Raw genomic sequence first — 25,766 nt, 5'->3', positions numbered from 1 at the left:
ACGATTTTCAAGGCTCAAAAACATAAGTATAAAATATCATTTTTGAAATTACGAAGTACCTAAACTCAAGTTCAAACCATATTCTATTAGTTCTTGATAAGTCTTTTGGACTTATTTCATTCTGAAACATTGTTTTTTAGTTGTTAATGCCTCTCAGTTCCTAAAAAACCTTCCTCATTAACAATTAAAAAAATATGTTTTACAATAAAACATGGCTAAAATTCTTATCGAGACCTGATAGAAAAAGGTTTGAACTTATGTACTTGATGATTACAAACATGATATTTTTTTTGCTTGTGTTTTTGAGCCTTAAAAATTATCATATTTCGTTCTTTTTTCAGTTTTAAATTGTTTATAACTCGAAAACGATCAACTTTAGAGAAAAATTACAAAAGACCTTTTTTGTTTAAAATGATCCAAAAAATCTGAAATAATATCTACCTGGGTCGAAAAAATCATTTTAAAATTCATTAAAAAATGTCATTTTTTAATTATTAATTAATTATAGTTAGAACAAGATTAGATCGGAGAACCCTTGTTTTTTGTAATTGTTAACATGCTAAATTACATATCCAATCATTTTTATCTATTAAACAGATCGGTGCAAATTGACCTTATATCGGATCCTCTACTATTATACTAATATGTCGCTAAAGAGTTCCAGAAACAGCTGGTTTTTATATAAAAGCAGACTAAATATCTAAAAATTAAAGGAATAACGCAGAAAACACAAAAAACCGCCGATGTAACTTAATTAACCTATAAAATGTCAAGAGTGTCAAAGTTTCATAATGTCAATAGTGTCAAAATTTCATAACAGTGGAGTAAACTTACACTGAGGTTGGACCCACGGTTCTTAGACATTACTACGGTTGCCTAAATCGACTAACCAATGAACATTAAGGGTGAGATTACGTCACGAGAGTTTACTGTCATTTGAATCGTAATATGATTTTTTTCGAATCCTGAGAAAACCAAGTATTTTAGAAAAATTTAAACGCAGGATGCAAGATTACATTATTACCGAGGGCGAAAAGCCCCTTAGAATAAACAAGCAGATTCTATTGAATGAAATATTTGAAATTAAATATCACACTTCTCTTTTATTTACAGCCCTGTAACTTATTAAAATAAACATTATAGAAGTTTTCAGGGACTTTCAGCCCTCGGTAATAATGTAGTCTTTCATTCTGAGTTTAAATTTTTCAAAAATATTTATTAGTTTTCTCAGGATTCGAAAAAAATGAATACAATTAAAACACATTGAGAATTTTGACATGCGTCAAAATTTTGCATTAACTCAATGTAAAATTCTGAACTGTTGAATGTCAGCTTCCCTAATAATTATTGTACATCAAAAGACATTAGAAACTATTTGTAGAGGATTGAAATCTGTATTGGAAATAACTGTTAAAATTGTTCTTCGTAATTAAACATTCCAAAATTTTGTAAAAATGTAATACATTTTAGTTTTCAACCCAAACTTAGGCCACACACAATGCAATAATGTTCACATTTTTGAACTGTCAATATTTTTATTTTATCATCTATTGTTTAAAAACAATACAGTTGATAAGATACCCTCAGTTGCGGAGAAAGGATTAATAATAAAGATTTTTTTATTCAGTCAATGGTGTGAGCACTGTCAGTTAAATAGTAACGTGTGGCCTAACTTTTACACGCATACCTATTGTGGCAAATGTATCATATTTTTCAAAATTTTGGAATGCATTTAAATCGTAGAACAATTTTAACTTTTGATTTTAATACAGATTTTAATTCTCTACAAGTATTCTCTCATGACTTTTGATGTAAAATAATTAGGGAAGCAGGAATTCAACAATTCAGAATTTTACTTTGAGTTTCCTATGGCCCTTTTTACGATTCACCACCCGGTATAAGATAAAATGTGTACTATTTGTCTAATTATTTCATAATAACACAAATAATACACATATATACACAATAACACACATTCAATGATCGAAAATCATTTAAAAATATGGGAATGTAAACTCTTGTGACGTAAAGTCAAAAATATGTCTCCCCACCACCGCCGGACAAGACAACCGTAATAAAGTCTAATAACCGTGGGTTGGACCAATTATTACAAACAAACATTACGGAGCGGTAAATTTGAATTACTCCTGGTTTAAAAACAGAGTATATGATTTGGAAAACAGTTTCTTCAGTTTTTAAACTTATTTTCTTAACGATGGAACTTTTGCATTAAATGGAGCTTCTTGCTTGCTTCTGTCAATTCAGGCTTTCTTTTTATTCCAAACGCTGAAACTGCTAAAAGTTGTTGTTGGTTTAACTGTTATAAGTTATAAGGTAGACATAATATAATAGTCCCAAATCAAAATAAATAGTAAGAGAGAGGTTCTCCTTGCTCGCTCTCTCTCTATCTGTTGACGTAAATAATTCGCAAATAACTATTTTTAATGAATATTTTGCTATTTTTAATAACACAGATTCGGCTAAACCGGAAGCTTGATTTTTTGTGTGAATATATTTAGATGGTTTTAGAATGTCAGGATTATTTTGGATTTAAATAGTATTGCTATAAAGATAGGCATTTTGGCAATAATGTTCTTCCACTTTATTCTTTAGTGACAGTAATAAAGATTGTACATTGACCTTTTACAACCTGATTTTTTTGTGTCTATCTCCAACACTTTTCAACATATACCTGAAAGAGACATTGAAGAAATGGAGGAGATCATGCTCTAGAATGGGTATACCATTAAACGAGGAAGATCTGCAGTTCATCGTTCATCTTCTTCTTTAAGTGCCATCTCCGCGACGGAGGTCGGCAATCATCATAGCTATTCGGACTTTAGAGTCGGCTGCTCTGAAAAGTTCATTTGATGTACGTCCGTACCATTCTCTCAGATTGCGCAGCCATGCTATTCTGCGTGTCCCTATGCTTCTTTTTCCTTGAATCTTTCCCTGCATAATCAATTGAAGCAAGTTGTATCTCTCTCCACGTGTAATATGTCCTAGGTATTCTAATTTTCTTGTTTTGATTGTATTTAAGATTTCCATTTCTTTATTCATCTTTCTCAGAACCTCTTTTCATCTAGTTTTTTTCATGGTTGCCGCATTTAGGGTCCAAGCTTCCATTACATAAAACAAAGTCGAGAAAACGTAGCACCTACCCAACCTAACTGTTAGCTCCAACTTTAAATCTTTTGTGAAGAGCACTTTTCTCATTTTGTTAAAATTTGCTCTAGCCTTTTCTACTCTGATTTTGATTTCCTGGAAGTAATCACCTGTGGAGTTGATCATTGTTTCAAGATATGCATATTGGTCGACTCGTTCGACATTGGATCCGTTTATGAAGAGATTGTCGTTATTTATTTGAGTTTTCGATATTCTCATAAACTTTGTCTTCTTGACGTTCATTGTTATACCGTATTCTTATCCAAACTCCGCTATGCTGATCACCAGCCTTTGAAGATCCCCAATATTTTCGGCTGACACTGTCATTTAGTTCATGACAAAACGATAAATAAAAGAATCTAACAGTATTAATACAAGAATTAATACAGAATATTAATACAATAATATAACAGTATTTTTAAAATCTATAAGAATATAACACTAAGAGATCGGTACAAAAATTACTTGTTCGGGAAGTGGATTTTTAGTGCAGATCAGTAGCTATCCAGAAGATGCCCATAATAAATGAAAGAATAAGACAAATTATGGACAGACCCACCATCATCGAAGAAATACAGTAAAAATAGCTTATTTGCTAGGGACATTTAATTTGGATCTTTCCTGTCACTCAATTCATCCATCTAAACATTCCCTTATTTTCTTAGATTTATTAGTAAAAATATTAATAAAAACATAAAACCATTTTCAGTTTCCCATTTTTGCTGTTTATTATTAATACCTTAAAAAATAATATGTGACACGAATATTCCCGTGCTATTATTCCTCCACTGTCACAATAAATTCAATTTCTATACAGATGACACCTGTTCTCCTTCTCCAACAACCCCCTATTTCTTATTTTCACCCTTGTGTCACGTCCAAAATGGATTGTTTATGCTGTTTATTTCATTGTTTATGCTTTGTATTCGTTCTGGTTTATTGAACGTAGATGTAGGGTGAAAAGTGGCTAGATCAAAAACAGAAATAAGTTTTTGACAATAACTTGGCATTTCTCAGTACAACAAAGAGGTATATAAAAAGGAGTATTTATTGTAAAAAACAAGAATGTGTGTGTACTTTGTACGCACGTAAGAAGTTATACTTCTACTACATATTATCTGATTTTTAAGACAATACCAAAAATTAAAAAAAATAAAAGAATAAAACGCACACAAACACACTGAAAAATGCCACAAAGAAAAAAATGATTTCTGAACGATAATAATTGTTGGCAAAAATTTTAAATAGGCATTTTCTGAAAAAAAAAATATATAACAAATATAGGTACTTACAATCATAACATGCATAAAAAAAATAAAAAAATAAAACTTGCATCGGGAATTGAACCCGTGAATTTCGTGGCGCTTTGATTCGTAATCGAAGCGTAGACTCACTCGTTCAATCCCACATCATTTATCATGTGGAAAAATACGGTAACTGAACGTTTTACTGTTTGACAGTTGTTTTGAAAATTAAATTATGTAGTTTAAATTTTGTGGAAGAAAATATAAAAATATAACAAAACAGTAAGAAAACAATATATTAGATGAAGATTGCTAGAACTTTTGTTGGTAATCAAATTAAGTATGTAAATCAAAGCATTACATATCTAGTAGATAAATAAATCTACGCCAAAAAATCATAATTTAAAAATAAAAATCGAACCTAATTTGGGATTTCTCTCTAAAATCCGCATTCTTGAGAAAATAAATGTATGTATTTCAACCTAATCCAAATGTATAATTACAATATGATTATAATAAAAACTACTTACCAAATTAGAATGAGTTTTCCTTATCCAAAATAGTCCAAAAGTCCAAAAATATAGGTATATGAAAACTATTTAAAAAGGCAGTATAACTATTAACTAACTTTTGTTTGTTGTTTCTTTTCACACAAATTTTAAAACGCAACAACCATAAATAATCTAACTACAGCTGTGCCACAGCCGCCATATTGAATAATTTTTGACATGTCATTTGAACATCCAATCAGAACAAAGTTATAATGCGCATGGGCCCGGTCGCTAGGTTTTACCATATAAAAATTCACCCTCTATCGCCGGTAAAGAAGTATAACTTCAATAATTGTTTTATTGGAAACAACAACAACTTTTAGAAAAGAAGAGAACAAAAAGGAACAACTCCAGGATACAATAAGATATGTGAACAATGTGACAATATCATACGAGCTTTTAGAGACTAAGTGCCGGCGCAAATTGAACCTAAGCGAGCACAACCTGGCACCGGCGGGACGGGTGACCTGTGTAGTTATTTTTCTAGCGCACCGCATATTGTTCACAACAAAACCCAACCGTTGGCTTGGCTGTCTCTGCAACGAATAGAGGGACGGGCAAAATCAGTGCGGACGTGTAACGGTTACTTTTGATACCGGGTCTCAGTGGTAGATACTGAGTACAAAATACTGATTACAAAATACTGATGTATCTGTATCTGATGTGTTTCATAGATTATAACAAGGCCTTTGATAAAGTGCGGCATGATCATCTAATCAGACTCCTGGCAGAAAAGAATTTAGATAAACGAGATATCCGACTAATAGCAAATATGTACTATAATCAGAAAGCAGTAGTGAGAGTAGAAAATAATACCACTGAAGAAATTGAAATAAAGCGAGGTGTGAGACAAGGGTGTATACTGTCACCAACCCTGTTTAATCTCTATTTCGAAGACGTAATGAATAGAACACTCTCTGAGCAATCCATAGGTATTAAAATAAATGGTGTTAGATTAAACAATCTGAGATTTGCCGACGACACCGTTCTGATAGAAACACTTGAAGAGCTACAGACATTGGTGAATAAGATAGCAGCGACTGCAGCGAAGAATATGGACTATCTTTGAACATAAAGAAAACTAAATTTATGGTAATATCGAAATCAACACGAAATGTCCAAAATTTATATTTACACAATGAAATTATCGATCGAGTTAGCAAATACAAATATTTAGGCACTTTTATAAATGAAGACAACGATAGCTCAGCAGAAATCAAAATAAGAATAGAAAAAGCCAGATCCATATTCACTAAAATGAAGAGAGTGTTCTGTGGAAGATTTGAGCCTTGAAATGAAACTTCGCCTGATGAGATGTTACGTACTTTCTGTGCTGTTCTACGGAATGGAGTCAAGGACGCTGAAAAAGATTGATACCTAAAAATTAGAGGCATTTGAACTGTGGATGTATCGCAGAATCTTGAGAATATCATGGACGGAGTCACAAACGTCGAGGTCTTGAGAAGAATGAATAAAGAAAAGGAAGCTTTGAGGTAATGTTTAAGAAAAATTCTAATCCTAAAATCCTAATAACTAGGACTGTGGACAATAGATTTCTACTTCCTCTTGTAATTTGCATCTCATTTGTACCTTTTAAAACTTTAAATGCCTACGTTTTCTCAACAATTAACAAATTTGCTTTTATGTACGTCAGTGTCCCGAAAGGTGCGAACTTTGCTAAAAACTAATTATTTTATCAGCCGATGCCGATACTATTATTATAAACAACACTGATTGTGATTTGATTGTCGTTGCAAAAACTGCTTACCTATTACATATATTTATATCTCGTCTACATATTTTGTTTTTAAGCATGAACAAGCCCGGTATGATGACACATTTTATTTGAGGATATGCGATATTCACAGATGTGCTTAACTGTTTTTAGTAATGAATCATTTTTAATGATAATGTGTAGATTTAAGAAATGAATGATATTTACAAAATTTTAATACCTACAGAAAAGGGATTACGCCATCATTTGTGACATTGTATTTCTAGGCCTGGATCCCGCGTACCAACAAAAAGTTGATTAATAGCAAGCTGAAAATTTGTTAATAGCTTAACGGTGTCTCGTCAGACAAACTTTGATGTACGGGAACACTGAAACAGGGGAAGTTTTAATTGTGGAACAGGTTAAAAATTTGGAACGTCATACTACGAAAACGTCCCATGTATTTTGTCGGACAGAACTTCCAATTGATTTGTTACCCTTTCATTAAACTCTCATGCAAAAATCAGACTGGTAATTCCGAACGAGTTCTATTAGCTTCTCTACGTCCATCTCGAAACCAAAACCATATCTGAGAATTGAGTCACGCGTCCCACGACACCAGAAAACTGTGTTTCGATGACAAACGTTCGCATGTGTAGACCTGGCACTCTATTCACGGATATAGGATGCGCAGAACTCTCTACGCACCCCGCCGGTGCCAGGTTGTGTTCGCTTAGGATCAATTTGCGCCGGCACTTAAGTGTCACCAAAACACTGGATGCAAAAATAAATAATATCTTTTTAGTATGTATTATTGCTTTTATAAAAAAACATTGATTATTTTTTATAATAATATTTAAGGTGAATAAAAAAATATAAAAAAAAATTTAAGAAACGCTTTTCTTTAGTTATGAGTGACTAAAATTAAAAAGTATTATGAAAAAATCAACTAAAAAGCAAAAAATAAAAAAATATCAAACTCGAAGGATTATTCGAAAAAAACGTTCGTTAAAAAATGAAAAAATCTAACACATTTGTTAAAGAAAAGCGTGGGGCGCGTCTTCATCGAATAAATGGTTTGATATTTTTTTATTTTTTACTTTTTAGTTGATTTTTTCATATTTTTCATTTTAGTCCTTACGCAAAAAGTTCACGACAGCGTGGTCCACAGTCGAACCTTCCGTTTTATGGACAGTCAAAGCACACGACAATACTAAGGGCAGTATTCGTCTCTCTGCGGTGCCATAACTTTTTTTCGCTGATAACTGGATAGAAGTCGGACAGAAACTGGATAATTTGAAACTTTATTGTTTATTTATGAAGCATAATGTAAACAATTAACGTAAAAAGTAAAATTATGTATAGTTCATATAATTAGCTACAATCTGTAGAGTCCAGAAAGCCACCGCGCATCCGCTAGGAAAAATATTCTAATTCGGATTTTTTGCACAATCTTACTCAAAAAGGACTCCTTTTAACAAATTTGCATGTTGCCAGGACCAAAAGGTGGTCAAAAATTTTTTAAACGTTTTTTTTTTGTTTTTTTCCTAAAATTATTTTTTTTGCATGGGAAAAAGTTTTTTTAGATTTTTTGGATCATTCCAAACAGAAAAGGTCTTTAGTGACTTTTCTCTAAAAATGATAGTTTTTGACATATAAGCGATTAAAAATTGAAAAATTGCGAAATCGGCCATTTTTAACCCTCAAAAACTATGTGAAAAACTGAAAATTTTAATGTTACCAAGGTAGGTAGATATTCTTTAAACATCGATTAATGAAATCCCGAAGAGTTTCTTGCAATACAATATTCAAAACTCCTTTGTTTTTTAATTGCTAATCAAGCGTGCGCGACACTATTTTCCACCGACAGTATGGTGCAAATGAAAGGAATAAATTCGTTATTTCGTAAACCGGCGACTTTAAGGAAAAATCCCGAAACAGGTCGATTTTTATTTTTAGGTTATGATATTGTGGCATATATGGTATACTAGTGACGTCATCCATCTGGGCGTGATGACGTAATCGATGATTTTTTTAAATGAGAATAGAGGTGGTGTGCTAGCTCATTTGAAAGGTTATTCAATTCTCTATTCAGTAATATAAACATTTACATAATTATTTATACAGGGTGTCCAAAAATTTTTTATTAAATTAAATTATTTGACAAAAAAAGAAGTAGAAGGACACCCTGTATAAATAATTATGTAAATGTTTGCATTACTGAATAGAGAATTGAAGAACCTTTCAAATGAGCTACCACACGACCCCTATTCTCATTTTAAAAAATCATCGATTACGTCATCACGCCCAGACGGATGACGTCACTAGTGTACCATATATGTCACAATATCATAACTTAAAAATAAAAATCGACCTGTTTCAGCATTTTTCCTTAAAGTCGCCGGTTTACGAAATAACGAATTTATTCCTTTCATTTGCACCATACTGTCGGTGGAAAATAGTGTCGCGCACGCTTGATTAGCAATTAAAAAACAAAGGAGTTTTGAATATTGTATTGCAAAAAACTCTTCGGGATTTCATCAATCGATGTTTAAAGAATATCTACCTACCTTGGCAACATTAAAATTTTCAGTTTTTCACATAGTTTTTGAGGGTTAAAAATGGCCGATTTCGCAATTTTTCAATTTTTAATTGCTTATATGTCAAAAACTATCATTTTTAGAGAAAATCACTAAAGACCTTTTCTGTTTGGAATGATCCAAAAAACCTAAAAAAACTTTTTTCCATGCAAAAAAAATAATTTTAGGAAAAAAACAAAAAAAAAACGTTTAAAAAATTTTTGACCACCTTTTGGTCCTGGCAACATGCAAATTTGTTAAAAGGAGTCCTTTTTGAGTAATATTGTGCAAAAAATCCGAATTAGAATATTTTTCCTAGCGGATGCGCAGTGGCTTTCTGGACTAGTAAAAGTTTTAAGTTTCTACATTGTAAAAACAAAGAATTTTCCATTAAAATCGTTTTTTTTTATTTAAACAATTAATAAACATAAAAAAAATTATTGACAATTCGTGTATTGTTCCCTCAAATGCATATATCAGCAAAATTTCATTAATTTGCATTGAAGAAAAAGCAGTCAAATTAACGTCTAAGATTTGACGCAAACGATTTAACTAAAGAAAAGCGTTTGAAAAGAAGAATCATTATCGTTTTAATAAAAATGATTATTTTAGAATACAGAATATTTTATTCAGTTTATCTATTTTTTTTTGGCTTTGTAGGTATACTATAATGTTTTTACTAGTCCGTACTAGTTTATCCTGCAGTGTCCATATTAATGTGTAATGGGATAAACTAGTTTGTCCTAAACTAGTTCATCCTATCGCGTTTAGGACAAACTAGTTTGGCCTCGGCCGAACTAGGCCAAACTTGACCGGTAACATAATAATATACAGGGTGTCCAGAAACTCTACCGACAAACGAAGATAGGAGATTCCTCAGATAATTTTAAGACAATTTAACCCAATTCACCTAGTCCGAAAATGCTTCCTAAGGGAGCTAGAGCTCTTTGAAGATGGCGCCATGTAATTAGTTTTTCTTAAATACCTCCAGAATGCTTCTATTTAGAAAAACTAAAATTTGTATACTCATTTACTTTTCAGTAATGAATCGATTCCATCCATTGCGAATTTCTAGTACCGGTCATAGGCGTCCGTTTTGGGTAGGCGACGGTTATTTTATCGCATAACTTTTGTGTCTTCAACTTTTAAGCATTTTTGATACTGTATTATTAAATTGCGAGGTATTCTAGTACTAAAAGGTACTCTTACTTTAAGTCGGTAGGACACACCGTTTTCTAGAAAAATCGATTTGAAAGTTTTTAGTTTTGGGAATTTGAAAAAAAAAATTGAAAAAAATTAAAAAAAAAACGATGTATTTTATTAACTTAAAGCAAGAGTAACTTTTAGTACTCGAATATCTCATAATTGAATAATCTAGTGTCAAAAATACTTAAAAATTAAAGACAATAAAATTATGCTATAAAATAACTGTTGACCTACCCAAAACGTACGCCTATGACCGGTAGTAGAAATTCGCCATTAATGAAATCGATTATTCCTGGAAAATAAATACATGTACCAGTTTTCATCTTTCTAAATAGTTTTTTTTTAATCTTTTTTTTTTGACATTTAAAGAACGAAAAATTTTCAAATCGATTTTTCTAGAAAACGGTGTATTCTATCGACTTAAAGTAAGAGCACCTTTTAGTACTAGAATACCTAACAATTTAATAATTCAGAGTCAAAAATGCTTAAAAATTAAAGACTTTGTTAGGCGATAAAATAACCGTTGCCCTACCCAAAACGGACGCCTATGACCGGTACTAGAAATTCGCAATGGATGGAATCGATTAATTTCTGGAAAGTAAATAAGCATACCAATTTTCGTTTTTCTAAATAGAAGCGTTCTGGAGGTATTTAAGAAAAACTAATTACATGACGCCATCTTCAAAGGGCTCTGGCTCCCTTAGGAAGCATTTTCGGACTAGGTGAATTGGGTTAAATTGTCCTAAAATTATCTGAGGAATCTCCTGTCTTCGTTTGTCGGTAGAGTTTCTGGACACCCTGTATAACATTTAAATACACATTGTCATACATTTAATATAATTTTCTTTCTTTCTTATGTAGGAAAATTTATTGTTTGAATATTTTGTGTTATTAGTAATTATACCGATAAACGTTTTAATAGACTCTTTAGGTCATTATCGCTCGTTCTGGTATATTATGACACGACGCAAATAAATAAATCGACCGCCACTACTGCCGCCGCTATTTTACCCACCGACTACTACCGTGCGACGAAACCGCCAACAAATTATTCAATTAAACGTCACTATTATAGGAGGCAATCTGCCAGTGCTCGACTATCAAACGATGGCGATAGATGTTAGTCCAGTCATTGCGGCACATAGTTCTATCTTTTTTTATTCGTCATACTTTGAGAAATTCTTGAAGAACATTATTATATCCAAGCATGTTCTTTCTTTTGGGAGTTTCTGTGTAACTATATTCTCTTTGCCTTTCTTTGACAAAGCTTCCCTAATTACATTTATCCATAAGTTTACCTGTTGAGTAGCAATATTGATGTTTATACAGGCATGTATTGTCTAAGCGTCTTTTCCTTATCTACTCCTACAAGAACCTGCAGATCAGATCAGGAATTCTGAATCCATCGTATTGGGTGACTAACGTATCGACATTGAACTAGAGCAAATCATCTTATTTTCTCTCATTTGCCATCAATTAGACACTAATATATTCATTTTTAATTTTATCCTTTTTTTTAGTCCCTTTCATCCATCTAAGTATTCTCATTTCTCCCACAAACATCCTCATTCTTTTTAACTGCTTAACATTCAGTTCCGCACATCATAGCTGGTCTTATGGCTATGCATTTTTCTGTCACATAACACCACTTAATTCCTTCCACTATATTATCATTCCATTCTAATTCTACTACACGCACATTCACATCCATCTATTTTCCCATTACTCTGTAGTACCAATTCTATGTATTTAAAGCTATTACTTTTCACAATCATTTTCAGGGTTGCAAAAAACATGATTTTTTAATTTTAAACAAAACAAACGTTTTTTTTTGTTTTAAACGTTTTTTTTTTGTTTTAAACATGTTTTTTGTTTGTTTTTAAATTGTATGTTTTAAACAAATAAAACTTGTTTAAAACACATGTTTTTTGTTTTAAACGTTTTTTTTTTGCTTTAAAAATGTTTTTGTTTTTAAATTTTATATGTTAAACAAATAAAACTTAGAAGAAAACATTGTTTAAATCATATTTTCCTAAACATAATATTAATTGAAAGTGTTTGATCTATTATTATTATTCTACTAAATAATAGATAAGAAAACCAATTGCAAAATTAGGAGCTATTGCCTGGGCAACCCCAGACTATTTACTATTTATAAATCCGCATTGCAAGTTGGCTATTGCAATAACGTGCATTGTCAGTTATTTTGTGCTGTTTCTGGTGGTGCTTAGTGTTTTTTTTTAAACATGCAAATGATTTGGTGACCCCAGCTCATTTTTTGGCAAATTTGCTTGATCATCGCTTTATTGAAAATAAACTTATCATCCATCCATTATAAATTATCATCCAGAAGCATTTTAGATTATTATTATTACCAGGAAAAGTGTGTACCCTTTACCCATATGTTTTCTAAACACCTATATTGAGAATGTAAAACCATTGGCATGGTGGCGTTCTAAGAAAAATATAAATAGGTATACTACAGCATTGAAACTTGCTCAACAGCTTCACACAGCTGTTGCATCGGCAGCCAACATAGAAAGACTCTTCTCATCATAAGGTTTACCATTCCAAACTACGTAATCGGCTAGGCAATGTCAAAGCTGCTAAGTTGGTTTCAATTTTTAAAGAGCTTAATTCCATCAGCGATGACGTGACTGATTTAAATTACCAGATTACTATGGGTCTGAAACAGTTTTGAGAAATTGATTAACTCTTCTTTGCAAAATATTTTCAGTTTTCCAATTTTTTTTGTGTTCAGATTATTAATAAATAAATAATATATATGTTAAAAAGTTTATATAATGTATTTGAGAATTTTTTTGATGTTATATTAATAAAGAAAATGAAAAAAAAGCACTTGTTTAATTTAAGTGTTTTAAATAAAAACTGTTTTAAACATAAGCAAACGTTTAAAACATGTTTAAAACAGTTGATTAAAACAAAATGTTTAAAACAGTTGATTAAAACAAAATGTTTAAAACAAAACAACCCTGAATCATTTTACAATCCAAAAATATTATTTTATTTGTTGTAACTCCCATCTTTAAATGATCATTCCAAATACTCTGTTTTTGTCCTACTAAGTTTTAAACGTTTTTCCTCAAGGTGGAAGTTTTCCCTTCCACTGTTCCAGTTTTTGTTCTAAGTACCAGATAATGTTACCCTGTAGTTTCATTTTTATCTGATACAAAACTAATAAACATGAATAAGGAGTAGGCATTGAGCTTGGCACATTCTACTTTTACATGAAATTTATCAGTCTCTTCTACACCTGTTCTATCACTAATTGTCACTCCCTCATACATGTATTTCACAACCTTTACATATTCACGGGGGACAACTTTCTTGTTGAGTGTCCGCCAACAGAATATCTCGAGGAATTCTATCATTTGCTTTCTCAAGATCAATGAATAAGATATGAGCGTTTGTTTCTTTATTCCTGTATTTCTCTATCAATTCCCGTACAATAAAAGTTGCATCTGTTGCTGATCTGTCTTACCAAACTAATTACAGGATATTTCGGATTCTTCACGTATCCGTCTATGAATTACTCTCTCCCATATTTTCATGGTGTGACTAAGTAGTTTTATGGTCCTTTAGTTTACACATTGTTTTAAATCTCCCTTGTTTTTGGAAATAGGTTGGTACTAATATGCTGCTTCTCCATTCGTCTGGACTTTGTCCCACTTCCATAATTCTATTAAATAAATCTCTATCCAATTTGTTTCTGGCTCTCCTAATGCTCTGTTACTCTGTACCCTTCCCCAGGAATATCATCTGGTCATTCACCATTGTGCGGAAGAACAAAGTAGCATCACTGGAAGGGAAGGGAAAAAAAGTAAATATATAAGGATAGAGAACTAATACGAAAAAGTAATCAGAGTATCAAGATGGCTCCAAGTGGAAATATGGAGTCAGATTGAGCATTACTTAGAAAATAGAGAGGGACAAATCATGTTGTTTCTCTCTATTTCAGAAATTTCAGTTTCTTCAATATTTTTTTATTCTGTGAAAATATTCTATTTAAAATATTCTCACCGGTATTTTTGATAATAATTTATTAGGAATTTAGAATTTTGGTTAAGAACACATTATCATATATTTGATATCACCATTACTTCTTATACACTCCTGGTCAAATCGCAACGTTTTTTTTTAATTCTGTAGATGATAAGTGTTTTAAATTGAATGGAAGTAAATATTAGATAACACTAAAAAAGTCATAATAGGAAAATATTAAACATTGTCCTCAGTTGGCTGTTCTTTAGGTTTAGTATCTGGTATTGTCTCCCCTACATCTGCGGAGTTGCATCTACAAGTTGCTGAATCTCTTCTCAGTCTATGTTACCATTCTTCATTCATTATTACTTTCAGCTCTTGAATCATTTCTGGCAATAGTTACCTCTTTTTAATCTTTTTCCCTAAAATGTTCCATAAATATTTTAACGAATTTATGTCAGAACTACAAGCGGGCCAATCTGGGATCCTAAACAGGAATTCAGATAGTATTTAGATAGTCCATGATTCGCGCAGTATGTGGACTCGCATTATCCTGCATAAATGAGAAATTACCCCCAATTAAAGGGGAGTAGGGGACAACATTGATTAATGTTGAACTGTGATCTATTGTTAGTAAACAAGATCAAGTATCATTTTTTGCCAAATGTAAAAATTTTGTTTCTATGGGGACGCATCACTTAAAAGGATTAAAAGAGCCGGTTCTATTATTATAAATGGACGTTTTTTTATTATTAACGTTTATTTCCTCCCCATTAAAAACACTATAAACTGACAAAATAAAAAAAAAAGAATTTGTGTGTACTTTGTACGCACGTAAGAAGTTATACTTCTATTATAATATAATTTCAACGAAATAAATATACCTTCTTAACAGTTACAATACAAAAAATTAACAATAATTACCAAAAATGAACCAAAACTTAACAATGCCAAATATTAAAAAAAAAAAAGAAAAAAGTATGAATCGTCCGGGATTTGAACCCGCAATCTCGCGATTTTTTGATCTCTGGTCCAATGCTCTACCAACAAGGCCATCAAGCCGCATGCTACGTACCTTTCAGATATACATAATTATACATCACGGTGACAAGTGAAATATAAAAATAGATGTTTTATTATTTTACGCCCAAGGAAGACAAATCCAAAGACACAAAATTATAATAAAAAACCTTTTAAAGCACCTTTTTCAAATTGCGCAAGTTGTATTATTAATATTAATGTTAATAAATGAAATATAAATATTTTGACGTTTCACAATTTGACAATTCACTTTTAACTGCAGTGGCTTAAAATTTTTAAAGCACTAGTGCCTTAAAGTAGCATTTTTAACGCTCCTATGGAGTCCTAAAAATTGCATTTTTAACACGTTTGTAGAAAAATATATTTAAAAACACTAATATATTCTTTCCACACCTTTTCTGGACTGATACATACATAAATTAAAACATTTTGAAGTACCTATAACTTCAAAAATATAATATGAAAACTATTTAAAAAGGCAGTATAACTATTAACTAACCTTTGTTGTTTCTCTTCCCACAAATTTTAAAACGCAAGAACCATACATAACCAAACCGTCAACCGTCCAAACCACAGCTGCGCTACAGCTGCCATGTTGGATAATTTTTGACATGTCATTTGAACGTCCAATCAGAACAAAGTTATAATGCGCATGCGCCCGGATCGTAGGTTTTAACATATAAAAATTCACCCTCATATCGCGCGTAAAGCAGTATAACTTCAAAAACATACAAAATGTTCGTATTTTTTTGACCGGGAGTGCAGAAGTTTAATTTACTACACTATTTTGATTTAGTTTATTAAAAGCTTTTACGAAGTCCAAGAAATGAGTATTTTGGGAATTTAATAAACATTCTGATAATACCAAAAGAGTATCTAAATTTTCGAATAGTTATGAAATATAGTTATCAGTTTTGATACCGTCCTGTCTCGTCATTTATTAAATTAAATAACGGCTTATTTGACTGGATTAGAGAATGGGACCATCAAAGGACGACGACAACTTTCCACAGCTTCGCCGAAAATCATTAATAACGCGACCACTGAGTGGAAATATTTAATTCGTTCTCGATTGGGCTCGCAGTCCGTTCATTACCGGTGCTCTATATTTGTTCAGAGTGAGTGCTCTGTTCCGCTCGGGTCCCCTATATCTATATTGACAGCGACGATGAAAAGGTCTCATACAATGGAATCTGTTTGTGCACACACCTACTGTTGCTTTCCAAGGATTTGAATACAAATTTTGACAAATTTGAATAGGTGGCCTGTTAGCTGCTGATTGCTTGACCTATTGTTCCTAAGAACATGAGTGGACGAAATTGATAACAAAGTAGTTAAAACTGTTATAGTTAAGTTGCGTATATGTAGGATTATAACGCTCGACATATGTCAAATACAGGATGGCCGGACGTAAACGATACAGAGGCATAATCAGGAACAATGACAACATTTTTGTAAAACCCAGCGACTGTTCAATTTTTTATTAAAGGGGGCAGGAGGATTTGAAATTTTCAATTTTCTTATTATTTTAAATGGAAGTGCATAACATTAAGAGTACTCTCTGAAAATTTCAACTTAAGCGGAGTAAAATTACCACAGATAGGTACAGCATGTTGAAGATACCTACCTTCGACTCACTTTGCCGCAGTTTTGCGCCAGCACACTTGAGCGTACTGGGAAACGTTCAACAGCTGTTGACCTTCTCTTTTGTGGATTACTCCGCGATTCAAAAACATATTCCGGTGTGCATTACTTTACGATTTGACAGCCAAAAGAGAAATCGAATATAAAATTTTTCAAAATTTTCACGCGTTCTTCTCAAAACTGCTTTTTCGAAGGCGATGGACATTGTAACTCAAAAACTATTCGACCGACCACATGAAATTTTGCATATATTTTTTTAAGATAGTCTGGTAGGTTTTCGTTCACGATTGGGCTCGTGGTCCGTTCATTACCGGTGCTCTATATTTGTTCAGAGTGAGTGCTCTGTTCCGCTCGGGTCCCCTATATCTATATTGACAGCGACGATGAAAAGGTCTCATACAATGGAATCTGTTTGTGCACACACCTACTGTTGCTTTCCAAGGATTTGAATACAAATTTTGACAAATTTGAATAGGTGGCCTGTTAACTGCTGATTGCTTGACCTATTGTTCCTAAGAACATGAGTGGACGAAATTGATAACAAAGTAGTTAAAACTGTTATAGTTAAGTTGCGTATATGTAGGATTATAACGCTCGACATATGTCAAATACAGGATGGCCGGACGTAAACGATACAGAGGCATAATCAAGAACAATGACAACATTTTTGTAAAATCCAGCGACTGTTCAATTTTGTATTAAAGGGAGCAGGAGGATTTGAAATTTTCGATTTTCTTATTATTTTAAATGGAAATGCATAACATTAAGAATACTCTCTGAAAATTTCAACTTGAGCGGAGTAAAATTATCACAGATACAGCATGTTGAAATACGACACACTTCGACTTCGACCCACTTTGCCGAAGTTTTGCGCCAGCACGCTTGAGCGTACTGGGATACGTTCAACAGCTGTTCACCTTCTCTTTTGTAGATTACTCCGCGATTCAAAAACATATTCCGGTGTGCATTACTAACCGGTGTGTCTTCTAACATTTAAATCAGCAACCAATCTGTAATAAATTATGTACTTTCGACTAGATTAAATTGGTTTAGACTAGGCTAAACTAGTTTATCTTGATATAAAAACATACACTTCAGGATAAACTAGTTTGGCCTAGGTCAAACTAGTTTGGCCTGAAGTGTGTGTATTTATATCAGGATAAACTAGTTTGGCCTAGGCCAAACTAGTTTGTCCTGAAATCGGGTTTGGTAACATATAGATCATTACATACTATAGAAGAAAAAATTATATTTCGGACTATACAGAATGAGTTTTATGTATGGAAACACTCAATTATCTCGAAAACGGCTTGCACGATGTTGATCGGTTTTGTCAGGCAGGGGTTTCCTAATCCGACCGATGTTATAGTGCTAATAACATTGTTGTCAGATTTTCCGTTTCTCTGTAAATCTAACGAAATTTCTTATTTCAAATGGAATACCCTGTATATTTTTTGCGTTTTGATGTCCTTGAGAAATACTGATTATTTTTCGTGATATATTCCCTATACCTAAATGCCATAATTTCGGAGTTATTGCTACATTTATTAAAAAAAAATTAAACAAATTATAAAAATCAATTTTTTCGGCTAAGATAGACATTATTTTACGTTTTTTTTGGATCATTGGGAATAAAAAAGGTTTTTTTGTAATGTTTCTCTTAAGTTGATCGTTTTCGAGTAATAAACAATTTAGAACTGAAAAAAAAATCGAATAATGACGATGTTCAAGATTCAAAAACACAAGTAAAAAATAAAATTTTTGAAATTACGAAGTACCTAAATTCAAACTCAACTCTTCTTCTAATATCTTGTCATAAGATTTTTTGGCTCGTTTTATTCTAAAACATTGCTTTTTAATTGTTAATGAAGTGCATATGAGAGAACGGGCGATCGGGCTGCATTAACAACTAAAAAACAATGTTTTAAAATGAAACGAGCTCAAATTACTTATCGGTAAGTGATAAAATAAGAATTGAACTTGAATTTGGGTACTTCGCAGTTTTAAAAATAATTTTTTTATTTGTGTTTTTGAACTTTGAAAATCGTCATTATTCGATTTTTTTCAGTTTTAAATTGTTTATAACTCGGAAACGATTAATTTTAGAGAAAAATTACATAATAGCTTTGTGGTTAACAATGATCCAAACAACCTAAAATAATGTTTACCAGGGCCGCAAAAATTGATTTTTATAATTTGTTTAATTTTTTTTAATAAATGTAGCAATAACTCCGAAATTATGGCACTTAGCTATAGGGAATATTACATGAAAAATAATCATTATTTCTTAAGGACTTCAAAACGCAAAAAATATACAGGGTGTTCTATTTGAAATAAGAAAGTTCATTAGATTTCCAGAAAAACGGAAAATCTGACAACAATGTAATTAATAATATAATAATATCGGCCCCATCAGAAAAGCCTTACCCACCAAAACCTATAAAAATCATGCAAGCCCTTTCCGAGATAATGGAGTGTTTCAAAGTTTTTTAAATAACCTTTCAAATGCGCTAGAACACGACCCCTATTTTCATTTTAAAAAATCATGGATTGCGTCATCACACTAAGATGGATGACGTCACTAGTATGATATATATGCCAAGAAATCATAATTTAAAAATAAAAATTGACCTGTCTCAGGATTTTTCTCCAAAGTGGCCTATTCTCGAAAAAATGAATTTATTCCATAATTTTGAACCTCTCTGTATATCAATTGGTGTCTATTCAAAAATTAAAATTGACGTGTTTTATTTTTTTTTAAGTCGTCTGTTTGAAAAATAAAATAAAAATTCCATTTTTATTCAGTTGCAATGCGAAGGCAAAACAATCTTATTTTTTACTTAAAATACGGAGCGCAGTCCAGCACTCTGAATCGACGATTTTCGACTCTTGTTGGAGTCTCATCGGAGAGAACGTAGGCCTGCTGCTCCATACTCTAAGTGACCAACACCGAGAGTTTATCCCCCACACCGCAACTGACGTGAACGGACTAGGTGACTAGCTTCATCTGACAATTGAAAGATGAAGTAGTTTTCAATCCTAATAATATTTAAAAATATTAAAATATTACTAAAAGATTTTTAAATTGAAAACTTATTGGTCCATTTTCTTGGTAACACCTCCAAGGCTGCAAATTTTAGAAGCCTTGGAGGTGTTACCAAGAAAATGGACCAATAAGTTTGCAATTTAAAAATATTTTAGTAATATTTTTAAATATTATTAATATTGCTATTAGGATTAAACTACTTCAAAACTACTTCGTCTGTTTGCATTTATTCCATACTTTTCAATCATACTGTATGTATATGAAACCTTCAAACAAAAAAAATATAATAAAAATGATTAAAAATTAGTACAGGTCATTCGGTTCTTAACGTTAAAAAAATCCAGTGTCTTTTTTGAAAATTTCTAATTTTCCTCTTTGTTTCAGGCTGGCGTTTTAGAAATGACTTGGGTGATGAGCGACTTCACCGCTACCAATCCTCTCGAGCTCAGCGTAACCAAAGGGCAGCAAGTTGAGGTAGTCGAGGTGTGCGCTTCAAAGCCGGACTTTTGCTTGGTTCGTATGCCGACCAGAGGTACCACCGACCACGAATCGGGCGTGGTGCCAGAAGGTTTGGTACCGCTTGCAGTTTTGAAACAACCGCCGCCGCACAGGGGTTCCCCGTCCAGACGAATCAATCCTCCCACGGAACAGGAAATTGGTAAGTAGATATACTAAAACTTCATTTGGTATTTAGTACAAAAAAATAATATAAAAGCGCCCTTTCCCCTTAATTTTAGCTCTTAGCGTTTATTAATCTTATGCATATAAGTTACGATCAAATGTGATGTGAACTTTTTTTTAACAAAGAGAAATCTAAAGTACAGAATAGGCTATTGATTATGTTCAAAATAAGAGAGCTAAAAGGAACTACAACGTTAACGGGATTTTATTGTATCATGTGGTCAATGGACCTCTAAATTTGAAAAAACCGCGGAGTGCTACCATTTAAATGGGTGCGTTTTTGAGAAAGGGGAGAATTAGTCCATAGGCACAAGGTGAATTAGGGTGAGTTCTATGCACTTTTGGTACAAACACGTCTACACGAAAATTATTCCAGGTTAAATTTACTATATAAATATCAAATGTTCAAGTCAAAAATATTTTTTTTGCAAAAATGTATTCAAAGGAAAAACAAGAAAAAAACACGAAAGAAAGCAATTTTGTTTTTTGCCCCATAACTTTTTGCCACAGGGATATATGTATAGGAATTGCTTCAGCGAAAAATAACTTCAATTCTTTCTCTTTATAATGAAGTTTGGTAAAAGTCTCTGGGATGTATAGTTTCCGAAATAGGATTTTTCAAAGTTTGCCACTCACAGCATTTTTGGGCCATTTTCCCCATTATGTCGCAAACATTGTTGTGTAACTTTTTTCTACGCACTTCTAGGTAGCTGTATGCAATGGTACATTTAGTAAAAAGATAAGTCAATTACCTTTAAAATGGTCTATTGCAGCGATTCTCAATCTGTGGTACATGTACCACTGGTGGTACATTTCATTACTTGCGGTGGTACACAAAACACAACAAAAAATTAAAATAGTAGTACTTAGCAAGTCTTCATAATACACATAAATACTACATATAAAAATACAGGGTGTAACAAAAATACAGGTCATAAATTAAATCACATATTCTGGACCAAAAATAGTTCGATTTTACCTTAGTACAAATGGGCACATAAAAAAAGTTACAGCCCTTTGAAGTTGCAAAATAAAAATCGATTTTTTCCAATATGTCGAAAACTATTTGAGTTTTCTTATTGAAAACGGATATATTAAAATCTTAAAAAATATATAGTGAAATTTGTGCACCCCATCAATGTTTTTAAAACTTTTTTGCCTCTTAGTAATTTTTCGAAAAGCTAGTTTTTATCGAGATATTTTGAATATTTGTCAAATCCACCGCATATTTGTATACTGTTAAGTATGATTATTATATAGAGACCCGATAATAATATGAAAATTTATTTATAAATTACAGATTGAGGTATATTTTTAACCATATTAAAAAAGAAGCAGATAAGGCAAAAAAGTTTTAAAAACGCTGTATTTAACTAGTGGTAACGCAATAATAGTTTAATTGGAACGTACACAAACATTTGGGGGGTTGAAAGGCACAAAACCTCCATAAAATGGTTATGTAAACATATTAAAAAAGAAACTGGTTTATCGAAAAAATACTAAGAGGCAAAAAAGTTTCAAAAACATTGTGTTTAACTAACGGTACCAAAATAATAATTTAATTGGAACGTACATAAAAGTTTGGGGGGGTGGGGGGTTAAGGGAACAAAACCCCCATAAAATTTTTATGGGTGCACAAATTTCATTATAATTTCCTGCCATAGTTGTGCCACATGTCCATTTTCATTAAAAAATCTACAATAGTTTTCGATATATCGGAAAAAATCAAGTTTCATTTTGTAACTTCAGAGGGCTGTAACTTTTTTTGTGTGCATATTTGTACGAGGCTAAGTTAGGTTCAATCGAACTATTTTTTGTTCCAGAATATGTGATTTAATTTATGACCTGTATTTTTGTTACACCCTGTATACATATGTGGTACCAAAAATAATAAAAAGAACTGTAGGTGGTACATGACTCAAAAACTTTGAGAACCGCTGGTCTATTGTATAAGACCATACGCCTCTTTTTAAGCAAGTTATGCTTTTTCAAGGATTTATACTTTTAGTGATTATTGATATTTTTAATGATTATTTTTTAAATTTCTCATTATGACTTTTTTTCTTGTACATTTAAGTATATACACATTGTAGAATAAAAAAGCTTATTTTCTTTACTTTAAAATGGTGTATTGCCAAAAATTCTAGGACTATTTTTAAACCAGATATCCGTAGGATATCCAATGGTATCCGTAATTTGAGAAAAATTTTAAATTTTTTTTAATTTTTTTTTTAATTCGAACATAATTGCATATTATAACAATTTTTAATTCCAAATAAATTTTCTTAATAACATTTTTGGATATTGTAAAATATAAAGGTACTTTACTCTTGAGCGAAATTCATATTTTTTAACATACCTCGTACACTATTGATAAAATTTTATATCTTATGATTGAATTTTAGGTTTTAGACTATGCAGACCATTTTATAAAGAATTTTTTTTTTCATAAAGTTAATAATAAAAAAAGTTTTCCATATGGTTCCAAGTTAGTGGGAGTGTATGTCACATTTTGAAAAAGCATATCTTGTTTAAAAATAGTCCTAGAATTTTTTACAATACATCATTTAAAGTAAAGAAAATATAATAATATATAATTAAAATGAGAAATTTAAAAATAATCAAAATATATCAAAAATCATTAAAAGTATAAAATTTTTAATAACCATATCTTGCTTAAAAATAGTTATACAGCCTTCTACGATAGGCCATTTTAAAGGTAATTTACTTTTCTTCCTATTAAATGTAACATTGCATATAACTAAAGCTACGTAGAAAAAAGTTACAGAACAATGTTTGAGAAGTAACAAGGAAAATGGACCAAAATTGCTGTGAGTGGCGAACTTTGAAAAATCATATTTTGGAAACTATAAATCATAGAGACTTCTACCAAACTCCACTTTAAAGAGGAAGGGTGGAAGTTTTCTTTAAGCAATGTCTATAACTATATCCCCGGGGAAAAACGTTATGGGGCAAAAAATAAAATTGTTATCTTTCGTGTTTTTTTCTAGCTTTTCTTTTGAATATATTTTTGTAAAAAAAATATTTTTGACTTTAAAATATGACATTTCGATTTGAGACGCATAACAGCGACATCTCTCGTAATGCGAGGAAGACAAAAAGCCCCAGATACAAAGTTTACTACTCCATTGAGTAACTTTATTTGCACCTGTGTTTCTTTACACAATATTTGTGTTATATTCACCCATTTCTCTCTAAAGTACATTCTTCTCATTGCTTTCCACAGTTGTTTCCTGGCAGAGCCGTGCGGTTCATCTTTTCAATATGATGCAAGCCTTCGAAATGCCGCCTCCTAAATATTATTGATTATTTCATTCATAGGAGATTCTGACCAATAGAAAGCTACAGAAATCTAAATTAAACCGATAATTTTTGATAATTTCCCGTCGTCAAGTATATTACGTCAGATGCCCTTCGTTGCTATGAAAAAATATATTCAGTGACATTAATGACAATTAATGTTTTAAAAATTATAAAAGTGATGGTGATGACTTTCAACCGTCAAATATTTATAACAAATGTTTGTTTAATTGTACTAATTTGTACTTACATAAATAAATTACAATAAAATTTTGGTTTTGAACAGTTTTATTCATGAAATAATCGCAACAAATTGCACTCGACCTCTGAAATTAATATAGAATTTTTGCTCTCGTGACACTTTGACATAATTTCACTCGCCTTCGGCTCGTGAAATTGAAACTGTCAAAGTGCCCCTCGGGAAAAATTCAATAATTTTAGAGCTCTTGTGCAATTACTACTGAAAATTAACTTTCATTTTGATTAAATTAAACTACACAAAATGAATGAAAACTTCTATTTTAAAACAAAACATACTTTTCCGCAAATCGCCAGGAAATTTTGACATTCCTGTCAAAATTTCTTGAAGAAAAAGTCAGGACTTCCTTACTGTAAGGAAATGTCATTTCCTTACTGTAAGGAAATGATATTTCCGTACAGTTGTTAGTGTTCTACATAAATGATAGAAAACCTCAATACGTTTCCATAGTAACCCAAGTAATTTTATTAGGAATTTCAAAGCACCATTTATTTGGGAATAAAATTATCGCGTTTTTTTTTAAATCAATCAATATCTGTCGAATTTTAAACGATTTGCGGAAAAATAGTATGTTTACCTCGTAGGAAAAGCCACATTCCTGGACTCTGTGTTGCTAAGTCTCGGCTTGCGCCTCGACTTAGCAATCTTCACAGTCGTCCAGGAATGTTAAGCTTTTCCTACCCGGTAAACAATGTACTATTAATTTAAATTAAATACGTATTAACAATACATTAAGTAACATTTACAAACATTAGACATTAATTTTGGCAAATTGATCAATCGGATTGGTGTAATCCGACTGTATTGAAATAAGTGTCTAATATCTAAATATTTTTCAAGTGTTTTATCAACTATTTCCCTATATTTAAAATTTTTATTATGAGTTTCCAGAAGCGAAAATCGATCAATCAAAGAATTAATGACAATGTCTAAAATACAGTGATGAGCGCGCTAATAACCGGCAAAATAGCTCACAAGATGGAAAACACATTAAATTGTGAGATAAAAAGAAATAAAAAAAACTAGTAGAATTGTGAAATTTAGCGATAGTAACATATAAATTGACATTATATTGATTGTTTCTCACCTTAAGACGTATCAGAGGAGTATGCCAACTAAAATTGTCACTGTGACAGTGGCATTTCTCAAACTCGTCCGATACGTCTAAAGGTGGGAAACAATCAATATAATGTCAATCTACAAGTTACTATCGCTAAATTTAACACCTCCACTAGGTTCATCTCTTTTTATCTCGAAACTTAATATGTTTCCCATCTTTTGCGTTATTTTGCCGGTTATTAGTGCGCTCATCA

At 31.8% G+C, this 25,766-nt stretch overlaps 1 protein-coding gene across 5 annotated transcripts in view; it reads left to right on the top strand.

Annotated features, from left to right (window-relative positions):
* Window positions 1-25,766, top strand: part of LOC126885284 (kalirin) — a 1,143,465-nt gene that overhangs the window by 589,222 nt on the left and 528,477 nt on the right. For all 5 annotated transcript variants that reach the window (XR_007698367.1, XM_050651791.1, XM_050651792.1 and 2 more), the window contains one exon: window positions 20,577-20,850. Coding sequence is in view for 4 of the 5 variants with exons in the window: in XM_050651791.1 (XP_050507748.1) it covers window positions 20,577-20,850 (274 nt within the window). In the remaining variant the exon portion in view is untranslated. The remainder of the gene's footprint in view (window positions 1-20,576; window positions 20,851-25,766) is intronic.

Source organism: Diabrotica virgifera, chromosome 5 (assembly GCF_917563875.1).
Source record: "Diabrotica virgifera virgifera chromosome 5, PGI_DIABVI_V3a".
NCBI lineage: Eukaryota > Metazoa > Arthropoda > Insecta > Coleoptera > Chrysomelidae > Diabrotica > Diabrotica virgifera.
Note: the sequence above shows the minus strand (reverse complement) of the source record. Positions and strands in the feature narration are given on the sequence as shown.